Below are 20,809 nucleotides of genomic sequence, written 5' to 3'. Positions count from 1 at the left end.
TTCTAGAAAACAAATTACCTGAGGTTCATCCTTCATTACATGTTGGCCAGATGCTTGTTCAGGTACATCCCAATCAACAACACGGCCTTTCATCTGCTCTTGGTAGAGGTCTGATGCCATGGTTGCCAACTGTGCAGAAAGAGAAGCTGCCATTGCAGGTGTCCATACTAGTTCAGGAGTTTCCGTTGTTTGTTCAAGAGATGAAACAACTGCTTCCCCAGGTCCATCTTTGATGGCAGAAACCAAACCATCAGGCAAGAATCTAGCAAGTGTGATCGCCACTCTGGGACCATGCATTGGTTGCCCAACAAGTTTGCCCAATAAGGATGCAGCTGCAGCTCTTTGTTGCATAGGGATTTCCTCTACATGGTATAAATTAAGTGATAAATATAATGTATGTACCTATAAGGTCATCTAATAAATTAAACATGTATAAATTAAACCATGTGCACAGCAGTTAAGCGAAGCAACATTTAAAAACATTTGAACTTCGCTGGAAGTTGGTAAGCATAAGTAATTTTAGCACGGATTTTATGCATACAATTAATCACTGCTAGAGCATGTAATTGCGAGTATCATGCAAATTGTACAAAATAATGGATGTAAAGAAACATCTGCTCTATAGTAACAATACAATAAAGTAAAGATCGAACCTTCAAGAGGCAACATAAGCTCAAGAATGTAAACAACACCACCATGCTTGGCAGCAGCCCAGGCAAGCTCTGGGGTGCTGGCTAAAGAATACAGTACAGCAAGTGCTCCATCCCTGCAAGGAGGATTGCAGTGGAGTATCTGAAATAGCAAAATGAGGCTCATCCTTTCTGCAACCATGGCCTCCAAACAAGGAGCATGCTTTGTCAACAGAGAAAGAACACTTAAACAGATTTGCGGGATGTTGCTTTCAGGAGGAACATGCAGCGCAAGGCATTCAAAAAGAGGAATCAGACGCTCCTTGGAAGTGAAGACAGCAGCCAAGCCTGGATTACTTATCAGAAGATTCTGCAATAAAAAGATGTGGCATACAATTCAGAAAATGCACCTCACACAGAAAAGGTTGAGAAAAATACTCTTTCAATAGAAGCACCTGAAGTGATGTTAGCCCACTTTGGAGGTTTGTAATTACTTTGGAATCTTCATCAGTCCCTGTACTTTGTTTTCCTGATGAGCCATCCATTTTTCCTTCATCAGTTGAATCACCAACTTTAAAGTTTTCAGAAGTAGATGCATCAAGTGAAACATGTTGATGCATCGTATTTTCCTCCAAATTAATGGAATTCCACTGTTGTACTAATTTTGCTATAAATTTAAGCAGAGCAATGCAAAATTCTTCCTGATCACTTATTTCAAAATCCGGCTGATTGTTGTAAACTCTCAAGTATACATTACCAACATTCAATTCTTTTGATAAAGATTCATAGGTGAAAGATTGTGATTCTGTCAAATCGTATGAACCATCAGGGCCTTGACTAGCACGCTGCTGGTCAACAAATTTGAGAAGCTCCCCTCTGGTGGTAGAATTCCATATGATCTGAAACAAAAGCAAAGTTGTTTGAGCACAAAAGTATCTGTGAATAACAAACTAAGAGTAGTGGATTTTGTGAAATAATTTTAATACGAGTATTAGACAGAAAAAATAACTTTTAATTGCACACTGAGGCTATACAAAGCAAGACTACAAGCTCACAGAATCAAGACAAACGACAGGCCTTTCTTAGCTGGGTTGATAATGTCCAACTTTAGTTGAAGTTTCTCTTATCCTTTCTCAGAGTTTTCTGTGAGGTTTACTCCTCCTTTTTAGGTCCTCCGGCCCTTTGTGGTTGGCGGCCTTTTGTACAGTTCTTCTCTTTTTTCTACTTATTTATATATATACCATACCACAGCAGGGGCTTCCCCCGCTGTACAGTTTTTTAAAAAAGGCTATACAAAGCATATATTGAAGAAGCGAATCATATATTCATATTACACATGTACAGCCAAACAGAAGTTGGTTGTGGCAAAATACTTGCATAAGTTGTGCCATTTGGAACAGAGTAATTGCTCACTATGACCAGATATAAATTGATGAAACAAATAATGCACTACTGTTCTGAGTATGCATCCATACACAAACATATCCTGCCAATCTGTCAGACTTAATATTAAACAAGGAGTAGGGAGAACATGACTATGAAACTGTCCTTGCTACATTTTCAAGCTGGAAATAATTCATTATATCCACTCTGACTATATTTCCCTATGTGTCTTAGGCTCTTAGCAATATTAATTACATACGCATTCTGATTATAATTCCCTGAACTTTGTGTGCATGACACTCTTAAGCTGCTTGTATGCATGACTATATAGCAAGTTGCTAAACATATAGCAGACCATGGTGGTGAATAGTATACAAGATGCATACATTTACATGAATTTTATTATGAAATCGCAGTATTCTAGGCATAACAATTGAAATAGAACCCATTACCTCAGGTGACTCCAAATTTGAATTTAGATTCGATAAGAGCTCTTTAGGTGGGTGGTTTCTCAGCATGTCAGCAAGCTTTGGAGTAAGAAGTGCCTTTAGAGCATTGTATGCAGATTTGTTAGATGGGCAAGATATCTCGACACTACTAAGACCGCAAAGCCTAGACAAAGCCTCAATTGCACGAACAGCATGCAAATTTTTTGCAATCTGCACCCTTGCACCATGTGCCTCACTTGTCTCATTCTCTTCTGCTGTTGAATCGTATTGAAGCAGTAGGGGCAGCACATACCTACAAGTATATTTCAATTAGATACATCAGAAACATCTGTTTATCTCCTAATGTATATCATAGTTCGGTTTACTATCTAATTTCCATAATAATTGAAGAAGCAATAAGATGGCAGGAAATTACCATAAAAATCCAGCCCTTAGCAGAGCATCTTGCAACTCCGATGACACTGAAATATTAGCAGATGTCAGCAGCGCAGCATCCACAGCTGAGGGAACAAATTCAAGTTCTGTACAGTGCACAATGTCCTCAACAAGGCCACCAAACTTGAGAATCTCAACTCTTCCTGATTCAAACTGGCTAAGAATGGAGAAGGTATGCATTATGTTGGTGACTATTCTTGCAGCTGGTTCATTTGCCAGTGTCGTGGGCTGAACAATGCACATACAGCGAGAAAGAAGTGTTGCCAACAAGGGGATACCACCATCTCGTATAAGTTCTTCTCCATTTAATGAAGAAGACGCACATCTAACAGAACATTATAAAAAAACATCAGATAATGGATATTGAATCCGAGTGAGCAGTTTTTAAGAAAATGTATAAACATAATAAATTAATTCTGTACTAGCTTACGTCAGCCAAATTAGCTCCGAAGCAGCTATAAGAAGAGGGGCCCTATCAGATGAAAGAAAATTGCTGTCATCCTTATCTACAGTGACAGCATTTAGCAACATTGGATAACCAGCATATTTAAATGGTTCCAAGACATCTCCATATCTCTTGTACAAGATACATTGTGCCTTGAGCAAGAGTAGCAACCTCCAGGCTTGTGGTCCCTGCAATCCCTGCATACTTGCCTGCATGTATAGATGATAGATTCACTGTAAATAGTCAACAGTGTGAAAATATGCCTTAAAGGGCTCACTAGTTTGCACATCACTACCAATTCGTAGGAAAGATAACAGTGTAGGTGCATAGGTTAAAAAATAACAGTGTAGGCAACAAAAGGAGAAGGCATGAAAAGATAGCATGCGTCAATGGCTAATAATTGTCCATATGAACAAAGGAGCACCTGCAATCGCTCATAAGCCTTTTGTACAGCAACGAATTTCTCTCTTCCCTCAGGGTTCTTGTCTGGATGGTACTTTATTGCTAGCTTACGGTACTGGCGCTTAAGCTTCTCCTCGTCAATATTTTCAATTTTGTTTCCAGAATTAGCTGAACTTAACTCAGAAGACTGCTTGCTATTACCGTTCTCACCAACCGCAAGATCATCAAGTGATATCTCCAGTATCTTACAGGCTTCTTCTTCAGACAAATCCATTGGACGACGAGTTAACTCTTCACGCCACATTACCAACAACGATTGCAAAAACTCCACGTGCTCAACAATGGGCCAGTTAGGAAACCTAATCTCATCACAGAGGTTACGGAGGTAGTAACGATGGCACCACATCTCATCTTTCAAATTCGGGTAAGTCACAGGTGGCATAGGAGCATAATCATACAGTGAATGGCAATGTTGTGCCAATTTCTGAGGAAAATCACCAAGATGCTGCAGGACCTGCAAAAAGAAATCAGATGAACACCATAACTTGAAAGGGGATTATAAAATCTCAAGACATGAAAGAAAATGTTACAAATAACGATAAAGGGGTATCAGTAAAAGACCTGATGAATAAGGTTTTCTGCCCGCATCTTGTGAGTCCATATAATTTCTGGTGTGTCAGAATCAGACACCATTGCACCTGCAAAGGCAGAAGGGCCACTACGTTCCAAGACATACAATAAAGATTCTGGGAGCAGTCCACCAAGTACACTACGTTTCGCCAAAGGCAAAGATGATGATACTGCTGCCTCTTCACCACCATGAAAAGCTTGATAAGTATGTGTGGCTGAAAACAATTGTGCAATTGATAGGAGATTTGAACCAGGATAAGCTAATGCAAAGTAAAAGGCTCCCGTACTATACAGGCGAATCATAGCTTTAGGGTTTCTTGTAACAATAGCCTTAAGTAATGAGGCAGCTGCTTCAACAATGCTTGGTTCCCCAGTAAGCATAACCTATACAATTTCAAATTGAATTTCTTTTGTCAGTGTCAATGAAATTATTGGAAAGAAATAGAAATATATCTAAAAATTGAAAAAGAACACTGAAGGGCTGAATGAATTTTACTAGTATGAACAAATAGCTTATCATAAAGACAACTAGCAAATACATGTATTCTATTGCTGATGGATATACTAACAGGTTTACTGATTTACAATTTATTAACTCTATATATTTTGAGGAAATATTACTTGTGAAAGCAGAGCAATGGCTGCATTCTATTCAGCTATCGGTATATAAATCTATTAGTTACTGTCACTTATATGCTGTGTTATCCAATCCCCACTATCAAGTTTCAATTATCCACTGATGATTTTTTTTTTGTTCGGCCAAATAAATTATTGCAAAAAGAGAAAAATAAATCTCAAAAGCTGAAAAAGAACATTGACGAGTTGAATAAATTAAGCACAAATTAAAGAATGAAATTATTGGTACGAAAATAGTTTATCATAAAGACAACTAACAATTGTATGTATTATATTGCTGATAGCTGTAGGAGAGAATAATTGTGTCTATTCCTCCAAATCCTAGAAGGGTGGGATATATAGTTCCTTTCCTATACATGAGCCTCTAGATGGACCACTGGCGGAGCTTGATTGAAGAAATCGGAAGAATGAGGCGCAGCGGTGTTCAAGACTGGACAACGAGAAAGTATACGCAGGGCAAATACCCTCCCGCAGCCACAACTAGCCACCTGCTACGTTGAGGCTGGAGCGAAACTCCGAAAAGGTTGAGGAGGGTAGTCCCTTGGTGAAGATGTCGGCAAACTGGGAGGTGGTCGGGACATAGAGTACCCGAACATCGCCGATGGCGACCCTGTCGCGCACGAAGTGCAAGTCGATCTCCACATGCTTCGTCCGTTGATGCTGAACGGGGTTGGTGGAGAGATACACGGCGCTGACGTTGTTGCAGTAGACGAGCGTGTTCTTGGCAAGCGGGCTGTGGAGCTCCGCTAAGAGCTGTCGTATCCAGGACGCCTCCGCCACGCCGTTAGCGACAGCACGGTACTCCGCCTCGGCACTGGAGCGGGAGACAACCGGCTGCCGCTTGGACGACCAGGAGACCAGGTTGCCGCTCAAGAAGATGGCATAGCCGGAAGTGGAGCGGCGAGTGTCCGGACAGCCAGCCCAGTCAGCGTCGGTGTAGACAACCAGCTAAGCAGAGGACGAGTGGTGAAGAACCAGGCCGAGGTCCACAGTGCCACGGACGTAGCGGAGGAGACGCTTCAGCGCAGCAAGGTGTGACACTGTGACTCCCGAGAATCATGCATATCGAGACAGACCTGCTGAACAGCGTAGGTGAGGTCCGGCCTTGTGAAGGTGAGTTACTGCAAGGCACCGGCCAGACTCCGGTAGGCAGTAGGATTAGCCACCGGATTACCCAGATCAGCAGACAGGTTCGCCTGAGTGTCGACAGGAGTGGAGCAGGGCTTACAATCATTCATCCCGGCCCGCTCCAGAATATCGAGTGCGTACTGCCGCTGGTGAAGGAGAAGACCAGACGGGCGAGGCTCAACAGTGACGCCTAAGAATTGGTGGAGCTGACCAAGATCCTTCATAGCAAACTCATGCTACAGAGAGGAGATGACACCCTGAAGCAACTGCTGACTGGAGGCTGTGAGCACAATGTCATCGACATAGAGCAGCAGATAGGCAGTCTCATCCCCACGGCAGTAGATGAAGAGAGATGTGTCAGACTTAGCCTCGACGAACCCCAATGTCAGCAAGAACGTGGCGAACAGAGAATACCAAGCCCGAGGAGCCCGCTTCAGACCATAAAGAGACTTGTTGAGTCGGCAGACCATGTCCGGAAGACTGGAGTCCACAAATCCGGCTGGCTGAGAGCAGTAGACTGTCTCTGACAGAGTGCCATGAAAAAAGGCATTCTTCACATCCAGCTAGTGCACAGGCCAAGAGCGAGAGAGCGCGAGCGAGAGGACCGTGCGCACAGTAGCATGCTTCACCACTGGACTGAAAATCTCATCGTAGTCCACACCAGGCCGCTGTGTGAAACTCCGGAGAACCCAGCGAGCCTTGTAGCGCTCCAGTGTGCCGTCAGCCCGACGCTTATGCGTCCAGATCCATTTGCCGATGACCACATTGCAACCAGACGGATGCGGCACGAGGTCCCACGTCAGGTTGGCAAGAAGAGCCGCGTACTCCTCTTCCATCGCGCGACGCCAGTGAGGATCCACCAAGGCGTCGCGGACAGAGGAGGGTACCGGAGAGACCCGCGGCTCCCCCTTAGTGGCGGAGAGAGTCGCGGCCTGTGGCGGATATACTGAGGAATCCGATGGATGACTGGCGGGTGGTACACCGCCGGCTCGACTCGAGAGCGAGTCGGCGGAGGCGGCGGCGGCGGCGGCAACGACAGCTCCGGTGTAGGAGGCTGCAGCGACGGCTCCGGTGTAGGAGGCTGCAGCGACGGCTCCGGTGTAGGCGCTGCAGGAGCCTCCGGAGCCAGAGGCGGCGCCGGTGTCGGCGCCGAACGACGCCGGTACACCTGCACCGGCTGAGCATATCGCGCAGGTGCAGGGGGAGGCACCGGGGCCGTGCAGGAGACACCGGGTCCGCGCGCGGCACGACCGGAGGTCCGGGGGCCGCGCGTGGCGCGACAGCGGGCACCGGGGCCGCGCTTGGCGCAGCAGGGATCACCGGAAGCGGTGCCGGTGTACCGGAAAAACCTGCAGGGAAAGAACAGATAGGCACAGGTGTCTGAACCACCGAGTCAGTCGAAAACAGGGACTCCAACTCGGGGTAAGGAGAAGGTGTGGAGGAGGTGGAGTAGGGAAAATCTGACTCGTCAAACACGACGTGTCGGGAGATCAGAACACAGCAAGAGGTGAGGTCAAAGCATCGGTACCCCTTGTGGTCAAGGGAGTAACCAAGGAACACACAACGAGGCGAGCGGGACGCCAGCTTGTGAGAAGCAGTGGCGGAGATGTTAGGGTAACATGCACACCCGAAGACCCGAAGGTAGTCGTAGCGAGGAGGGGTACCGAAAAGAGCGTGGTGTGGAGTGGGAGCAGGAGAAGCAGTGGACGGAAGACGGTTAAGCAAGTATGTGGCGGTGTGAAGGCTCTCAGCCTAGAAGTGGGGAGGCAGAGAGGCCTGGATCAGAAGACTGCGCACGACGTCGTTCGTCGTGCGAATCATCCGCTCAACCTTGCCGTTCTGTGGAGAGGTATACGGACAAGACATACGCAGCTGAACACCCCGAGAGAGGAAGAAAGAACGGGAGGTGGAGTTGTCGAACTCACGCCCGTTGTCACACTGGACGGCCTTAATGGTGAGGCCGAACTGAGTGGACACCCAGGCGAAGAAGTGGAGGAGGGTGGGAAAGGTCTCAGACTTGGCGCGCAAAGGAAAAGTCCAAGAGTAGTGTGAGAAATCATGACCACCACCAGATAGTACTTATAGCCAGAAAGACTGAGAACAAGAGAGGTCCACAGATCACAGTTTACAAGATCAAAGGCATACGTCGCATGCGAAGAAGAAAAAAAAAAGCCGAACATGACGACCAAGCTGGCACGCATGGCAGAGGTGCTCAGCTGGAGCCCTAGTACCAGGAATATCGGTACTACGACTGAGCTGAGCCAGAACGTCGCGGCCAGGGTGACCAAGACGGCGGTGGCAGGTGGTGGGAGACGGCGTCGCGGCAAAAGCGGCAGACGAAGAAGACGAGTGGTGCAGCGGAAGACGGAAGGCGAAGGGTGTAAAGAGGCCCCGTGCTGTCACACCGGAGGAGCGGATGCCGAGAGACCGAATCCTTTACAGTAAGGCCAGAAGAGTCAAATTCGATGGAACAAGAATTGTCAGCTGTAAACTGACAAATGGAAAGAAGGTTATGAACCATCTGAGGAGCAACAAGAACATTGGGAAGAAGAAAAGAACCAGGAGCAGAACCCACAGCGGTGACAGGAAGACAAGACCCATCACCAACCATGATGAAAGAAGGACAAGAGGGGTGTGGGGTTCGGACAGAAGACAGGATACTGGCATCTGAGGTGGTGTGGAAGGAGGCACCCGAGTCGGCGATCCACTCGGTGCTGACCGGCGGCGTCAGGCCCATGGCGCTGAAGGACCCGGTTTGCGCCAGGCGCCCCCGGCGGCGGTAGCAGAGGCGCCGGCTGCGCCCAGCGCGGCGGCGGCGGGCACCTGCGGGGTAGGCGCACCCCAGGGGCCCTACGCAGCAGATCCACCAGCGCCAGGGACCGGCGCGGGAGATCCCGCAGCAGAGGAGAGAGAGGGGAGGGAGGAGAGGGGAGGGAAGGGAAGGAGGGGCGGCGGCACCGGCTGCCGGCCGGCCATGGCGACAACGGCGGCGGCAGCTGCAGGGAGAGGAGAGGTAGAGAGAGGCTAAGCTGATACCATGTAGGAGAGAATAATTGTGTCTATTCCTCCAAACCCTAGAAGGGTGGGATATATAGTTCCTATACATGGGCTCACATATACACCAACAATAGCTATACCAACAGGTTTAAAAGGGAGTTACAATTTTAGTAACTATATATTTTGAGGAAATAAGCAAAGCTTAATGGTTGCATCTATTAATGTGAATCTATTAGTTACTATCACTTTTATGTTGTGTTCATCTAGTTGCCATTAACAACTGATGACAGAAATAGAAAAAAAAACTTGAAGCTGGAGAAAACCTGCGCCACATGAGGAAGGCATCTTGGACTTGACAATATACGTTTCACCCTAGGAGTTGGGGTTACTATTTCGCCTGCGTCATCAAGATCAGAGTGTGCTGACGCCATACTGTGCAATATAGATAATGCAGCCTCCCCAATCTGTAAACAAGATACATTTTCTAATTTATGAGAAGAAAATTTGTGCTTGCTGAGAGCTGACTGCTGAAAAGGGGGGAAAGTAGAAGCACGATGTGTGTGTGCGAGCATGTGTCTGATCACAGGATATAGACTCAATACCTGAGTAGGAGTCAGGACAGGTACTCTTACAGAAAGTGCCCAACGTAGTTCCCGTATGTCACGTAACCTTTTCCAGTCAGACATACCAGAAGCCCAACATTTTGTTGTCCAATCAATTGACTTCTTCGACCATAGCCTTCTTATTGCATCTTTTTCAAGTGGCCCGACTTGTGTGCCATCTTTATCAATGTACATCCACTCTTTTGAAGGTTCCATAAATGCGGTTGCTGCAATGAGGTTAGATTGCAAAGGAATAGCTGTCCGCTCAGATGTTTCATGCGCAACCGTAAGCAAATCAACAGCCAAAACACAGCCTCCAACCAAAACACATGCTTCAACATTTGAAAGGTCATTCATCAAGGCCTACAAAAACAAGGAAAATAGAGGGAGAAGATTTCAGATTTCAATGGTATGTCACGTCAGCAAAGCCATAGTAGTAATGGTCATTGAAAATATTGTCCAAAGTTAATGTCATGTCCCAAACTAAGAGATTTATGGATTCTACTGTGCAATGTCAAGATGAGACCAGATAACAAAGCTTGTTGACGTTTGCATATCTAGCATCTCTTATGTCATCTTACTATAAAATAAGAGAGAAAATGACAGTACATAGCAACAAACCTTTAATAGTAGTAGCAAACGATGCCTCAATGCCCTATCATCTGTTCTGTCTAGGAGAACAGTAATATGTGCAGTGCCATCAAAAGGTCCAATAATTTTATAATGTTGCTCATAAACTATTGCCATTGCCCTTGAACAAAGTTCTCTTACAGAAGACCCTCCGCCTCCACCAAAGCCATCTAATCTTCCCATGTCACACCAATCATCTGATGAACCTAACTCATCAGGAACTGCACCATCCACAGTAAGACCAATATCTGCATCACACAAAAACCGATGGTATAAAGCTCTAAAAAAGGCAACAGGATCACGCAGTGGAAAATCCTGTGCTCGATAGTTGCTCCCACTTTCAAGCAGCAGCCGCAAATAGTATTGCCCCACACAGACTTCTTTGGACAAGCTTGGGTAGCGAACTGAAAATTCAGCATAATTCCAAGAAATTCGAGGTAAATTGTCACTACCACCAGCATCCTCAGTGACCGAACCTCCAGGGACAATGTCATCAGTTCTTTCTTTCTCGACATCAAGGTTATGAACTTCAGCTTGCAATGCTTCCTTCAATTCCTGTCTGGTGCGCTCATTCCATATCAAATCTGCTCTGTTGTGATCTAGACTGAAAGCCCTCCAAAACCCATACCAGTTACACAGGAGCCTGCCCGATCCTACAGGAGTGCTTTCCACCACAACTTGTGCAGGGACTGAAAAATCTGAATGTGATGAGCTGACAAGATTTCCATTGGCATTGGAGTCCACTGAATAAACTTGTGAATCCAACTGTGGTGCCCCGATTTGATGATTATTTTCAGAAAGTGCCTCAGGTACAGAACCATGTGGAACTGAAACTGCATTAGAAGGATCGATATTTATACCTGCCAATGGGGAGTGGGCAGAAGAGTACTGACCAACATGCCTCTGATGGACATCTGCTCCTCCATAAGTACCCGCACTGGTGTGTCTGAAGAGTTCCCCATCATCAACACCATTGGAGGGTATCCCCTGTTCTTGTGCTGCCATACTTTTACTTCCACGAGCCCTCCTCTGCTGAAGTATCCGTCTCTGCCTTCTGCTTAAAGGTGCTTCATCATACTGGCTCTGTGAATCTTCATCTGACCTTGTATGAAGATAAGCAACAAGTCCAGGAGGAAGTATTCTTGATAGCAAATCAAGTGCAGGTTGATAAGAATCAGCCCAAAGAGCAACAAGTTGCCGACTAACATCACGCCGTTCACCAGCAGGAAAGAAAAAGGCATTTAGCAAATGCCTCAGAAGAGCACCATCCTTCAAGGCAGCATCACGCATGGACTCTGCTGCTATCGCATCTTCCTCAGCAATTGTACGCATAATAACAGAAATAGTCTCTCGCACACTTTCAGCTGGATGTGCAAATAATGCAAACAAACGACGGCGCAAACCAGCAACTTGACGTAGTAGCTCAACAAATGTAGCATGTTGGGTTGTTTCACCATGGGGTTCACAAAGCATAGCTTCAAGGACTTCCACAACGGACAGAGATAATAATGGTGAAACTGATATTGGCTTCAACCTGTTAACAAGGACTGGAACATAAATTGGCTGCGAGAACAATACAGATTTTGCATGCATGTGGGTGGCATGGGATTCTCCCCTTGTATCCACTAACATGGATGCATCACCAGGACCACCACCAATTAGCATAGCTACAAGTCCAGAAGCTTCAGCTGCCACTCCCTCTGAACCATTCCTAAGCAAACCCATTATTCTCGCAACAGCAGCAGGAAATGCCAAGACATGTGATGCCACACTTCTTGATGTAAGTAGCCTGCGTAAGCAAGCAACAAAACCCATTATAGTTGCTGCTGCTTTTGGGGATGGAGGCGGAAGAGGAGAAGCATCAGTGGGAAAGCCATGTTGTGGGTTCGGAAGAAGACTGATTAAGGCCATTAAGACCACTTCAGGTACTTCAATATTGACGGGCACTCCAGTGTATGGTACACATGCATTAAACTCCCTTATTCTACGCCACAATCTGATTTTTGCTCCAGGAACAGTGTCAGATGATGCTACAGCCTCTTTAGAAACTGCAGCTAAATGTTTGATGTGCATGGTAGCAGCCTCCATGTCAAAAATACCATGATGGGGCATCTGATGATGGGCTACACCACAAGGCGGATCTATCCGATGCCCAGGCATCGTTAACCTTGGTAGCACTGGAATTGCACACTGTCTCTGAAAACAATGAAGTGGAAGGAAAAATGAGGCACGAAGACAGGTGAGCATGACAGAAAACACATGCACCATGACTCTAAGAGTATAGATTAGGACTCTGCACTCATCTGCATCGCACTATTCCATGCTTAAGTCCATGAAACTCAAGGGCACAAGGAAGATCAATGCAAATACTAAAATGGACCTGCATAACAGTCTAATGCACCGTTTTGCTGCGCAGCAGGTCAAGATTCTTTCACCACTGATGTACAATTTGAAATTACTATACAGAAGATGTGAATATGTCAAAAATGGAAATGTTCTACAGTTATACACACACACTAAAATGGGAACACTTCTGGTCCTTCTCCAGGTATGTTGGTCATTGTACTCATCGAACTTAGTGAGCATATTGGTGTTCGCAAATAAAGAGTTGTTTTAGGTTCCACATGTTACAAATGAGATAGAGGCTAGACAGATCGATGTATTGGATAGCCCCAAATGGGGTTTATATAGTACATGAGCACCCAAACCCTAGACAATAGGAAAAGACTAAACTACCCTTGACTCATTTACTCTTATACCCTTAACACCCCTTCTCAAATGCAACGTGAATGCAATGTCGTTGCATTTGGAGAGTTGATACTAAGCACTAGACTCAACAAAAAAAGAAAATGATACATCCAAAGTCTAAAATCAAAGATGACATCAAAGTGTGCAACTCTTGAACTTGTCGATGTAGCAAATGGTCTCCTCCACAAGACAGCTGTTTTGGAGATTTTGAACCCGACGAGATTAGTGATGTGCCAAATCGAGCCAAATGAGAATAGAGATAAACCACATCTGCAAGACGGCATGCAGTGGTACTATCGTGTTGATGACTAAGAAGGCCACTTGGTGATGAAATGTAGCAAGAAGGCCACGAAAAGGCCAAATGGCAAAGATGCATCAACCACGATGACGAAGATGGGTTGCCACAAATCATGGCAAACCCGAAAAAGAAAATGGAAGTGGCTGATTTGGCAATGAATTTTGTGGACACGCACGGCATTGACGAACTCAAGATGTGTAGTGGACTTGGATAGACAATGGTGAAACAGAAGACAAACGAAGATGACTTGATATAGTAGACACTAGCAGCAAGACAGATGCTATATAGCAGCAGCAAAAGGCGCTCTGCCTCAAAACAGCAGCAGAACAAAATATGGAGATGTTCAAGCAGCTGATAACTTGAAGTGTAGAAGCACCACATATCCAGGGGAAAGCCCCAAAGAACAAGGATATGAAGAAATTCTCCCAATTTAAGTAGCAGCCTGCAGCAATTTGGCAACAAGATAATGATAATGGTGGGACGAACAACCACCTGCAGATAGACATAGGAGATGACGGGCAGAGAGCTGCTACACAGAACAAAGGGCATTAAAGGATGACAACGTGGTGGAATCATGAAGTAATCACAAGGAAACAAGCTGCTTGGAGATGATGCAGTAATGGCATATGCCACCAATTTGAACAAATGCTGCTACTGAATTAGGGGGCCACATGAGAGCAAAGCAGTAGCATAGATAATCCCTTGCTCTATTCTCTCCCAAATAAGCAGCATGAAGCTACAGCAAAGGATGTGACTGATTGGAAGAGAAGAGATGAGCAGAGAGGGAAAATATCACCGCCGGGAAGAGGCTCATGGCTGCAGCAGATCGAGGGCCAACAGCTCGGCCGAAGCTCGCACGCGGGCGGACGGACGATGCAGAGCAGGGGAGCGGACGGATCCATGGGAAGACGTGCTGCTGCTGCGGAAGAAGGCGTGACGACGGGTGGACGGCCGACGGCGGAGGGAGGCGCGACGGGCGCGTGGACAGCGCGCGCCGGACGCAGACAGCGCGGATAGGCGGCCGCCTCCAGCAGCCGGATCCGCGACGGGCCGAGTGGACGGCGGCAGCGACGGGCGCCGACCGCGAGGACGAAGATAGCAAGCGGAAGAGGCATGGACAGCCGGATTTGCGACGGGCAGATGCGGCACAGACGGGCGGAGACGAGGCCGGACGGCGCCGGATCGAGGCGGCGCAGGTGGACGGACGGCAGAGACGATGCCGGCGGAGGAGGCGAGCGGCGACGGGCTGGACAGAGGCGCCGGAACTGCTGTTGCTGCTGCGACACTACCTAAAAAAAATGGGTTTGGGGGGGCTGGACGGAGGAGTTGCCGCCCCTGGGAGGGAAGATCGACCCTCCCAGGGACGGCGCAGCGGAGATCGACGGGGGACTACCGGATCGGGGATCTCAACTGTGGATGTGATACCATGTTACAAATGAGATAGAGGCTAGACAGATCGATGTATTGGATAGCCCCAAATGGGGTTTATATAGTACATGAGCACCCAAACCCTAGACAATAGGAAAAGACTAAACTACCCTTGACTCATTTACTCTTATACCCTTAACACCACACATACATTTGACACCGTACTATTCATCAACTTCTTATGTGTGTGCAACTGAATGGATCAAATTACAGATTGTTCCTAGTGTGTGGCGAGTCTGGACATTTTTTATATGGAAAAAGTTCAATTTACTCCCTTCAAGTACAACCAAAGTCTGAATAACCCCCTAAACTATAACTTGGTTCAATTTACCCCCTAAACTATGCAATTTAGTTCATTTTACCCCATAATACAATTTGTCTTTTTTGTTTCTCGATACACAAGTTGAATTTTAATTTCAAATTTTGCATGGTAGTAGTGCACATCACAATGCATATTAAAAAAATTGTTATAATTTTGTCATCGTTATTTTTCATATAAGTTTGAACTCCAATGATTAATTTATAATTAAATATCCTAATCTATCAATATAAGGATAAAAAATTATGATGTATTTTTCTAACATGTGTTATGATCTGTAGTATCATCGTGTAAAATTTCAACTTAAAACTCCACCTATGCATGGAGAAATAAAAAAGACAAATTGTATTATGGGGGTAATTTGAACCAAAGGGCATAATTTTTTTTGGGAAAATTGGTCTCATAGCACTGAAAGATCTCCATATCTGAAAAATACCACCAAAACTTTGTTGCTCCGTAAAATACCATCGAAAGATTGCAACGTTATCTGAAAATAGCATTCCGTCACATTTGCTCCAAACGTCGTCGCCTCCGTTCGTCAAGGCCACACACGCAACACACGCAACAGGCCGCCATAAACACACCGGACACCGCCCTCCCGTGGGTCGCGGCAGCCGCTCATGGACGCCCTCCCGCAGCCCGCGTCGCCGCTCGCCGGCACTGGGGACCCGTTCGCGGCCACCCTTCCGCCATCATTGCCAGCGCCACCGGCAGCGTCGTCGTCGTCGCTCAACCTCACCCCCACTACTCATCATCACGGCGCTGCTGGCGTTCGTCTTCTTCGTCTCCGTGTCGATCGACTTCCTCCGCTGCATCGCGCGCGCATCGTCGGAGGCGGAGGTAGAGGAGGCCGGGGCGGGGTCGTCAGGGAGGCGTGGCGCCGCGGCGGAGGCGGTGGACGACGAGAAGGAGCGGCTGATCGCGTCGCTGCCGCTGTTCACCATGGCGTCGGCGCTAGCGGCGTTGCCCCAAGAGCTCGCCGAACTACGCCGTTTGCCTCTCGCCCTTCACCCCCGACGCCGAGCTGCGGCTCCTCCCTGCGTGCCGCCACGCGTTCCACGCCGCCTGCGCCGACGCCTGGCTGCGCACCACCCCGTCCTGCCCGCTCTGCCGCGCCGCTGTCTCGCTCCCGCACCAATCGCTCCCGGCCGCTGCGCAGGAGCCGCTCGGCTCACGGGACAGAAGCCTCTCCGGTCGCGGTGCGCGGCGACAGCCCCCACGGCCTCCCCCGGCGGCTCGCCTTTCCGCGCCCTGGCGGCCCCGGCAGCCCACCTTCCAGCGGTGGCGGTGGGGAGGAGGGGCCTCCCGCGGCGGCGGGGGGATTCGGGGGTGAGGAGGAGCGGTAGCGGGATTCGTGGGGTGAGGAGGAGCGGCAATCCGAGCCAGCTTGACGGAGGCGACGGAGTTTGGAGCAAACGTGACGGAATGCTATTCCCAGATGACGTTGCAATTTTTCGATGGTATTTTACGAAGCAACAAAGTTTTGATGGTATTTTTCGAATATGGGGATCTTTCAGTGGTATGAGACCAATTTTCCCTCTCTCTCTTTTTTGGGGGGGGGGGGGTAAATATCCGGAATTTGGCTATAGGGTGTTCGCAAATAAAGAGTTGTTTAGGTGCCACACATACATTTGACACCGTAGTATTCATCAACTTCTTATGTGTATGTAACTGAATGAATCAAATTACAGATTGTTCCTAGTGTGTGGCGAGTCTGGACCTTTTTTATATCTAGGTGTGTTTTGTTTGTGTGCCTGGGAATAGGCTCCTGCCTCTCCTTTGTTCTGGGAGCAGACCTTGCTTCTCCTTTGCATTTTTTCTCTCTTCTTAATAAATGACATGCAGCTCCCCTGCGTTGTTGAAGAAAAATATACAGATTGAATGCTCACACAGCAGTAAATGCACCTTAGGTCCTAACCACATGCAATGGTCTTGCTTGGGCTCCCAAACTTAAAAATTGTAGATACCTGAACTTACATAAGTGGGTCAATAAAAATATACCAATCCTATTTTAATTGGCAATTGAAGATGACACATACCACCTAAAGCTGAATCCTAGTCAAAGTTCAAGGGCATGCTACATAAAACTGCTATGGAAAATGGCTTTGGATTTAAGTAAGCTTTTATGGATTAGCACAACTCGTATAAGATTTTAATGGTTTTAATGGCAGTCAAGTATCACATGATCATTAGTCGGCAATCATGTGCGGTTTGGACCTATATTGACAGACAATACAAGTCTTGGCACCTACATGTGAATTCTTAAGTTTGGGTAGCTAGTGACATGTACACATAAATTTAGGGGCCTATGCAACTATGCCACTCTTCAATCCTGAACAGGATGCATGCCCTTTTTTGGTTAAAATGCATGGCTTAGTTGTGTGAAGAAAAGTACAGCTGCCTGTTAATGACCTTGAATTTGGTTGTCAAATATACCAAGGCAGTATGACCTCACGTGGGGCATAATAATTGAGGAAAAAACAAATGATACCTGGGTTTGTAAAACATCAAGAACTGTTGCAAGTAGATTATCACGGGAAGTGCTAGCATAAACCTGAGAGAAAACATATAAGAATCAGATTGTATTCCTTGTAATGAGATAGAGACCTGCATGCATACTTACATGAATTGGGCAACCATCATTGAATTCAAATGCAAACATCTGCGGCTCTTCTGCAAATCGAACAAGAGCATTTACTGCTGAGAGAGGTCGGACAATGACTGCCTGGAAAGATAGTTCAGTGAAAACTAGTAAGAACCTGGCATGCTGAAAGCTGGGGGAAATATGGCAAGCAATCTAGGAAAAAACAAATTCAAGGGAGAAAACATTATGATGCGTAAATCCTTAGCACTCAAAATTAATGGCCATTATTTGGTTTGTCAGTGGCTACAAGGGTGTAGGATGTCCATATTATGTAACATATAGAAAGTTTAATAATTCATACAAAAACGAGGAGAAAATGTCTACCTCGTAGTTCTCTGGACGCCTTTCAACAAGTGAAGTGTTTGTAAGAACAAGCAGACGAGAAATAGAATCACCCTGTTCTCCAAGCCCACCCCTTGGTCCAACACCCAAACCTAAGCTCTCAATACTAGCAGTGCCATGTGCAGCAGAACGTAATCTTGTTACTGACCATTCTCCATGCCGAGTTTCAGCAGCTCCAACTGCTTCCATAGCTGGGGAAAAAAGTCCATAGGCAAATAAAAATCAGAAGGTCAGAGTTACAGGCTCACAGGTAATAGACAAACTGTGACTGTTGAGTTTTCAATCCTTTCATTATACAAGAGAATGCAGGATCAGCATTCAGCAACATAAATAAATGTGTAGCCAAACCATGACATACATGTGGATTTTGTTGATCAACCTGATGCATGAAGGTGATATTTTAGCTCGTTCAGTTCATTTACTTCTAGAGAAATTAAGATGTTGTGTAGCTACAGAAACATATGGAAGGAAAATTGGAAAAGACACTACTGATGCTAAGAAAACATCAGATAGATATAGAAAAGTACCATCATCTCAATACCTAAATAGATTCCCCCAATAAAATACAGTACATGTAAAGTCCAATATCACCGGAGATACAATCCCTACCTCTTTTTGCTATGAAGTCAGATGCCTTCATTGACTGAGAATTATCCACAGATAGTGATAATCCAATCCTTGATCTGGCAGTTTTTGTCTGGATAAGATAGCTAACATCAGGAAGTTGCAAGCACTACAAAATCTGTATCACTAGACAATATGGGTGGAACCAACAAAAAAAAAAAAGATGAGAACAGAAAGGTGTACCAAATGAGATATAATTGCAGTGTTTGTAGTGCCTGAAGCAGCCATAAAAGCTTTTGACTTCCTACCATAAAGGGGGCATAGCACAAACCCTCCACCCTCAGAAGTCTTCCTCCCATAGCTATCCTCCAAGAGAATGATAGCAGGAGAATTCATATCTCTGAAGTCCAGGCACCAGCGCATATCACCAGAAGCCTCAAGGAGCTCAACACCCACCGAAGTGACCTTAAGTTTCTACAGAATGTTCACATACATCAACTATAGTATCAGGTACCAAAATTGTGATGATTAAACAATAAATCCCTTCAATACAACATTTTGTGAGTACATCATAGAAGATGTGCTCTGCTATCAGCTAGGTATCTAGCCCATTGAAGTGACACACTACAATCATCTAGTTCTTAGCATATCATGGCACAACTGGATAGTAGCATTTGATTTTTTTTTTCCAAGTTTTGCTACAGTCAGAGAAATCACAAAAAACTGAGCAAGGATTATGATTGTGCAAATATGTGCATTATCTTCAGGAGTTCTGCTTGAATTGATAGCTTCCGCCAAATCGGTAGGGAATAATGTTTTCATTGCTGAGTTTGGCTCTAAACAAGATCTGAATCGAGTTTTGGATGGTTCACCATGGAATGTGGGCAATAAAGCTGTTCTTGTCCAGCCTTTTGATCCAAACCTTAGACCATCGGAGGTGGTTTTTGATAAGTTGGCGATCTGGATCAGGATATATGACCTCCCATTTGGGCTCATGAATAAACAGTGGGGTTTTGAGCTAGGCAATAAAGTAGGACCTGTCATGAAGGTGGATGTTGATGAACAGGGAAGAGCATGGGGACCTTTTTTGAGAGTTAAGGTACAGTTTGATATCTCAAAACCACTACTCAGGTGCATCACCATTTTTTTCTAAGAAAAGGCAGGTACCAGAGGTGTATAATGTCAGATATGAGAAACTTCCCAATTATTGTTATTCTTGTGGGATAATAGGACATTCCTCTGTTGAATGTCCAACGCCAGCAGAACGCGATGAAAATGAAATTTTGCCATATGGAAAGGATCTCCGAGCCCAGGAGGAGAACAAATATAGGAAGGGGTCAGAGGAAAGGCAGCCAGGCTCAGCTGAACAAAGTTCCTTTTCCAGGGGGCAACATGGCTCTAGTGAAGACCGTCAAAGGCAACAGGACAGGGACTATGGGGGTTTTGATGGAAGACCTGTCACAATGGAGGATTGTGCTAATTCCTCTGCCAGAGAGGAACGTCTGGCAGCTATTAAGGAGATTGGTAAAAAAGACAAGGAAAAAACAGTGTATGAGGAAAAGAGTGTAGGCAAGGAACTTTGTCCAAGCTCTTCATGGTCTCAGGGGACCAAACGTAAACAAGCAAGGACCTCTGTTTCTAAGTACGCTAATAGTGATCATGATTCAGATATGGATCCTAACACAAATGCTATGGCGCTAATTATAGCGAATCCAGTTTCTCAGCTCACTTTACAAAGAGGCAATTTGGGTTCTGAAGTCGATTTGGAGGAGAGTGGGGATGAGACATCAAAGAAGATGAGGTTTTCATGTATCTCTTATGCACAATCGGCGGAGGCTGCTAGGCAGCCCCACCGAGAGCCATGAATCTTTTAAGCTGGAACTGCCGAGGCTTGGGACGGGACTCGGCAGTGGGAGAGCTTCGCTGGTTAGTGAGGCAATTCCGTCCCTCCCTCCTGTTTTTATCGGAAACAAAAATGAGGGAAGAAAAAGTGAAAGGTTTTATGTGGTCGTTGGGTTATAATGCATGCCTTGCAGTTAATTGTGAAGGGGGGAGTGGAGGCCTTGCTCTTTTCTGGTCCATGGATTATTGTGTGAGTTT

At 46.0% G+C, this 20,809-nt stretch overlaps 1 protein-coding gene across 2 annotated transcripts in view; it reads right to left on the bottom strand.

The window, feature by feature from the left end:
- Positions 1 to 20,809, bottom strand: part of LOC120651565 (dnaJ homolog subfamily C GRV2-like) — a 34,189-nt gene that overhangs the window by 3,200 nt on the left and 10,180 nt on the right. The window contains exons 2-17 of one of the 2 annotated variants that reach the window (XM_039929091.1): positions 18,953 to 19,183; positions 18,755 to 18,842; positions 18,128 to 18,336; positions 17,783 to 17,884; positions 17,651 to 17,713; positions 10,358 to 12,562; positions 9,737 to 10,099; positions 9,458 to 9,598; positions 4,365 to 4,757; positions 3,766 to 4,257; positions 3,327 to 3,550; positions 2,877 to 3,221; positions 2,465 to 2,753; positions 1,085 to 1,528; positions 654 to 999; positions 19 to 362 (exon numbers count right to left, since the gene is read on the bottom strand). In XM_039929091.1, the coding sequence (XP_039785025.1) occupies positions 19 to 362; positions 654 to 999; positions 1,085 to 1,528; positions 2,465 to 2,753; positions 2,877 to 3,221; positions 3,327 to 3,550; positions 3,766 to 4,257; positions 4,365 to 4,757; positions 9,458 to 9,598; positions 9,737 to 10,099; positions 10,358 to 12,562; positions 17,651 to 17,713; positions 17,783 to 17,884; positions 18,128 to 18,336; positions 18,755 to 18,842; positions 18,953 to 19,183 (6,279 nt within the window). Of the gene's footprint in view, positions 1 to 18; positions 363 to 653; positions 1,000 to 1,084; positions 1,529 to 2,464; positions 2,754 to 2,876; positions 3,222 to 3,326; positions 3,551 to 3,765; positions 4,258 to 4,364; positions 4,758 to 9,457; positions 9,599 to 9,736; positions 10,100 to 10,357; positions 12,563 to 16,879; positions 17,010 to 17,650; positions 17,714 to 17,782; positions 17,885 to 18,127; positions 18,337 to 18,754; positions 18,843 to 18,952; positions 19,184 to 20,809 lie in introns of those variants that run through there. The other variant, XM_039929092.1, reaches the window with a different exon arrangement.

Source organism: Panicum virgatum, chromosome 9K (genome assembly GCF_016808335.1).
Source record: "Panicum virgatum strain AP13 chromosome 9K, P.virgatum_v5, whole genome shotgun sequence".
In the NCBI taxonomy this organism is placed as follows: Eukaryota; Viridiplantae; Streptophyta; class Magnoliopsida; order Poales; family Poaceae; genus Panicum; species Panicum virgatum.
This window is presented reverse-complemented; position numbering and strand designations above follow the sequence as displayed.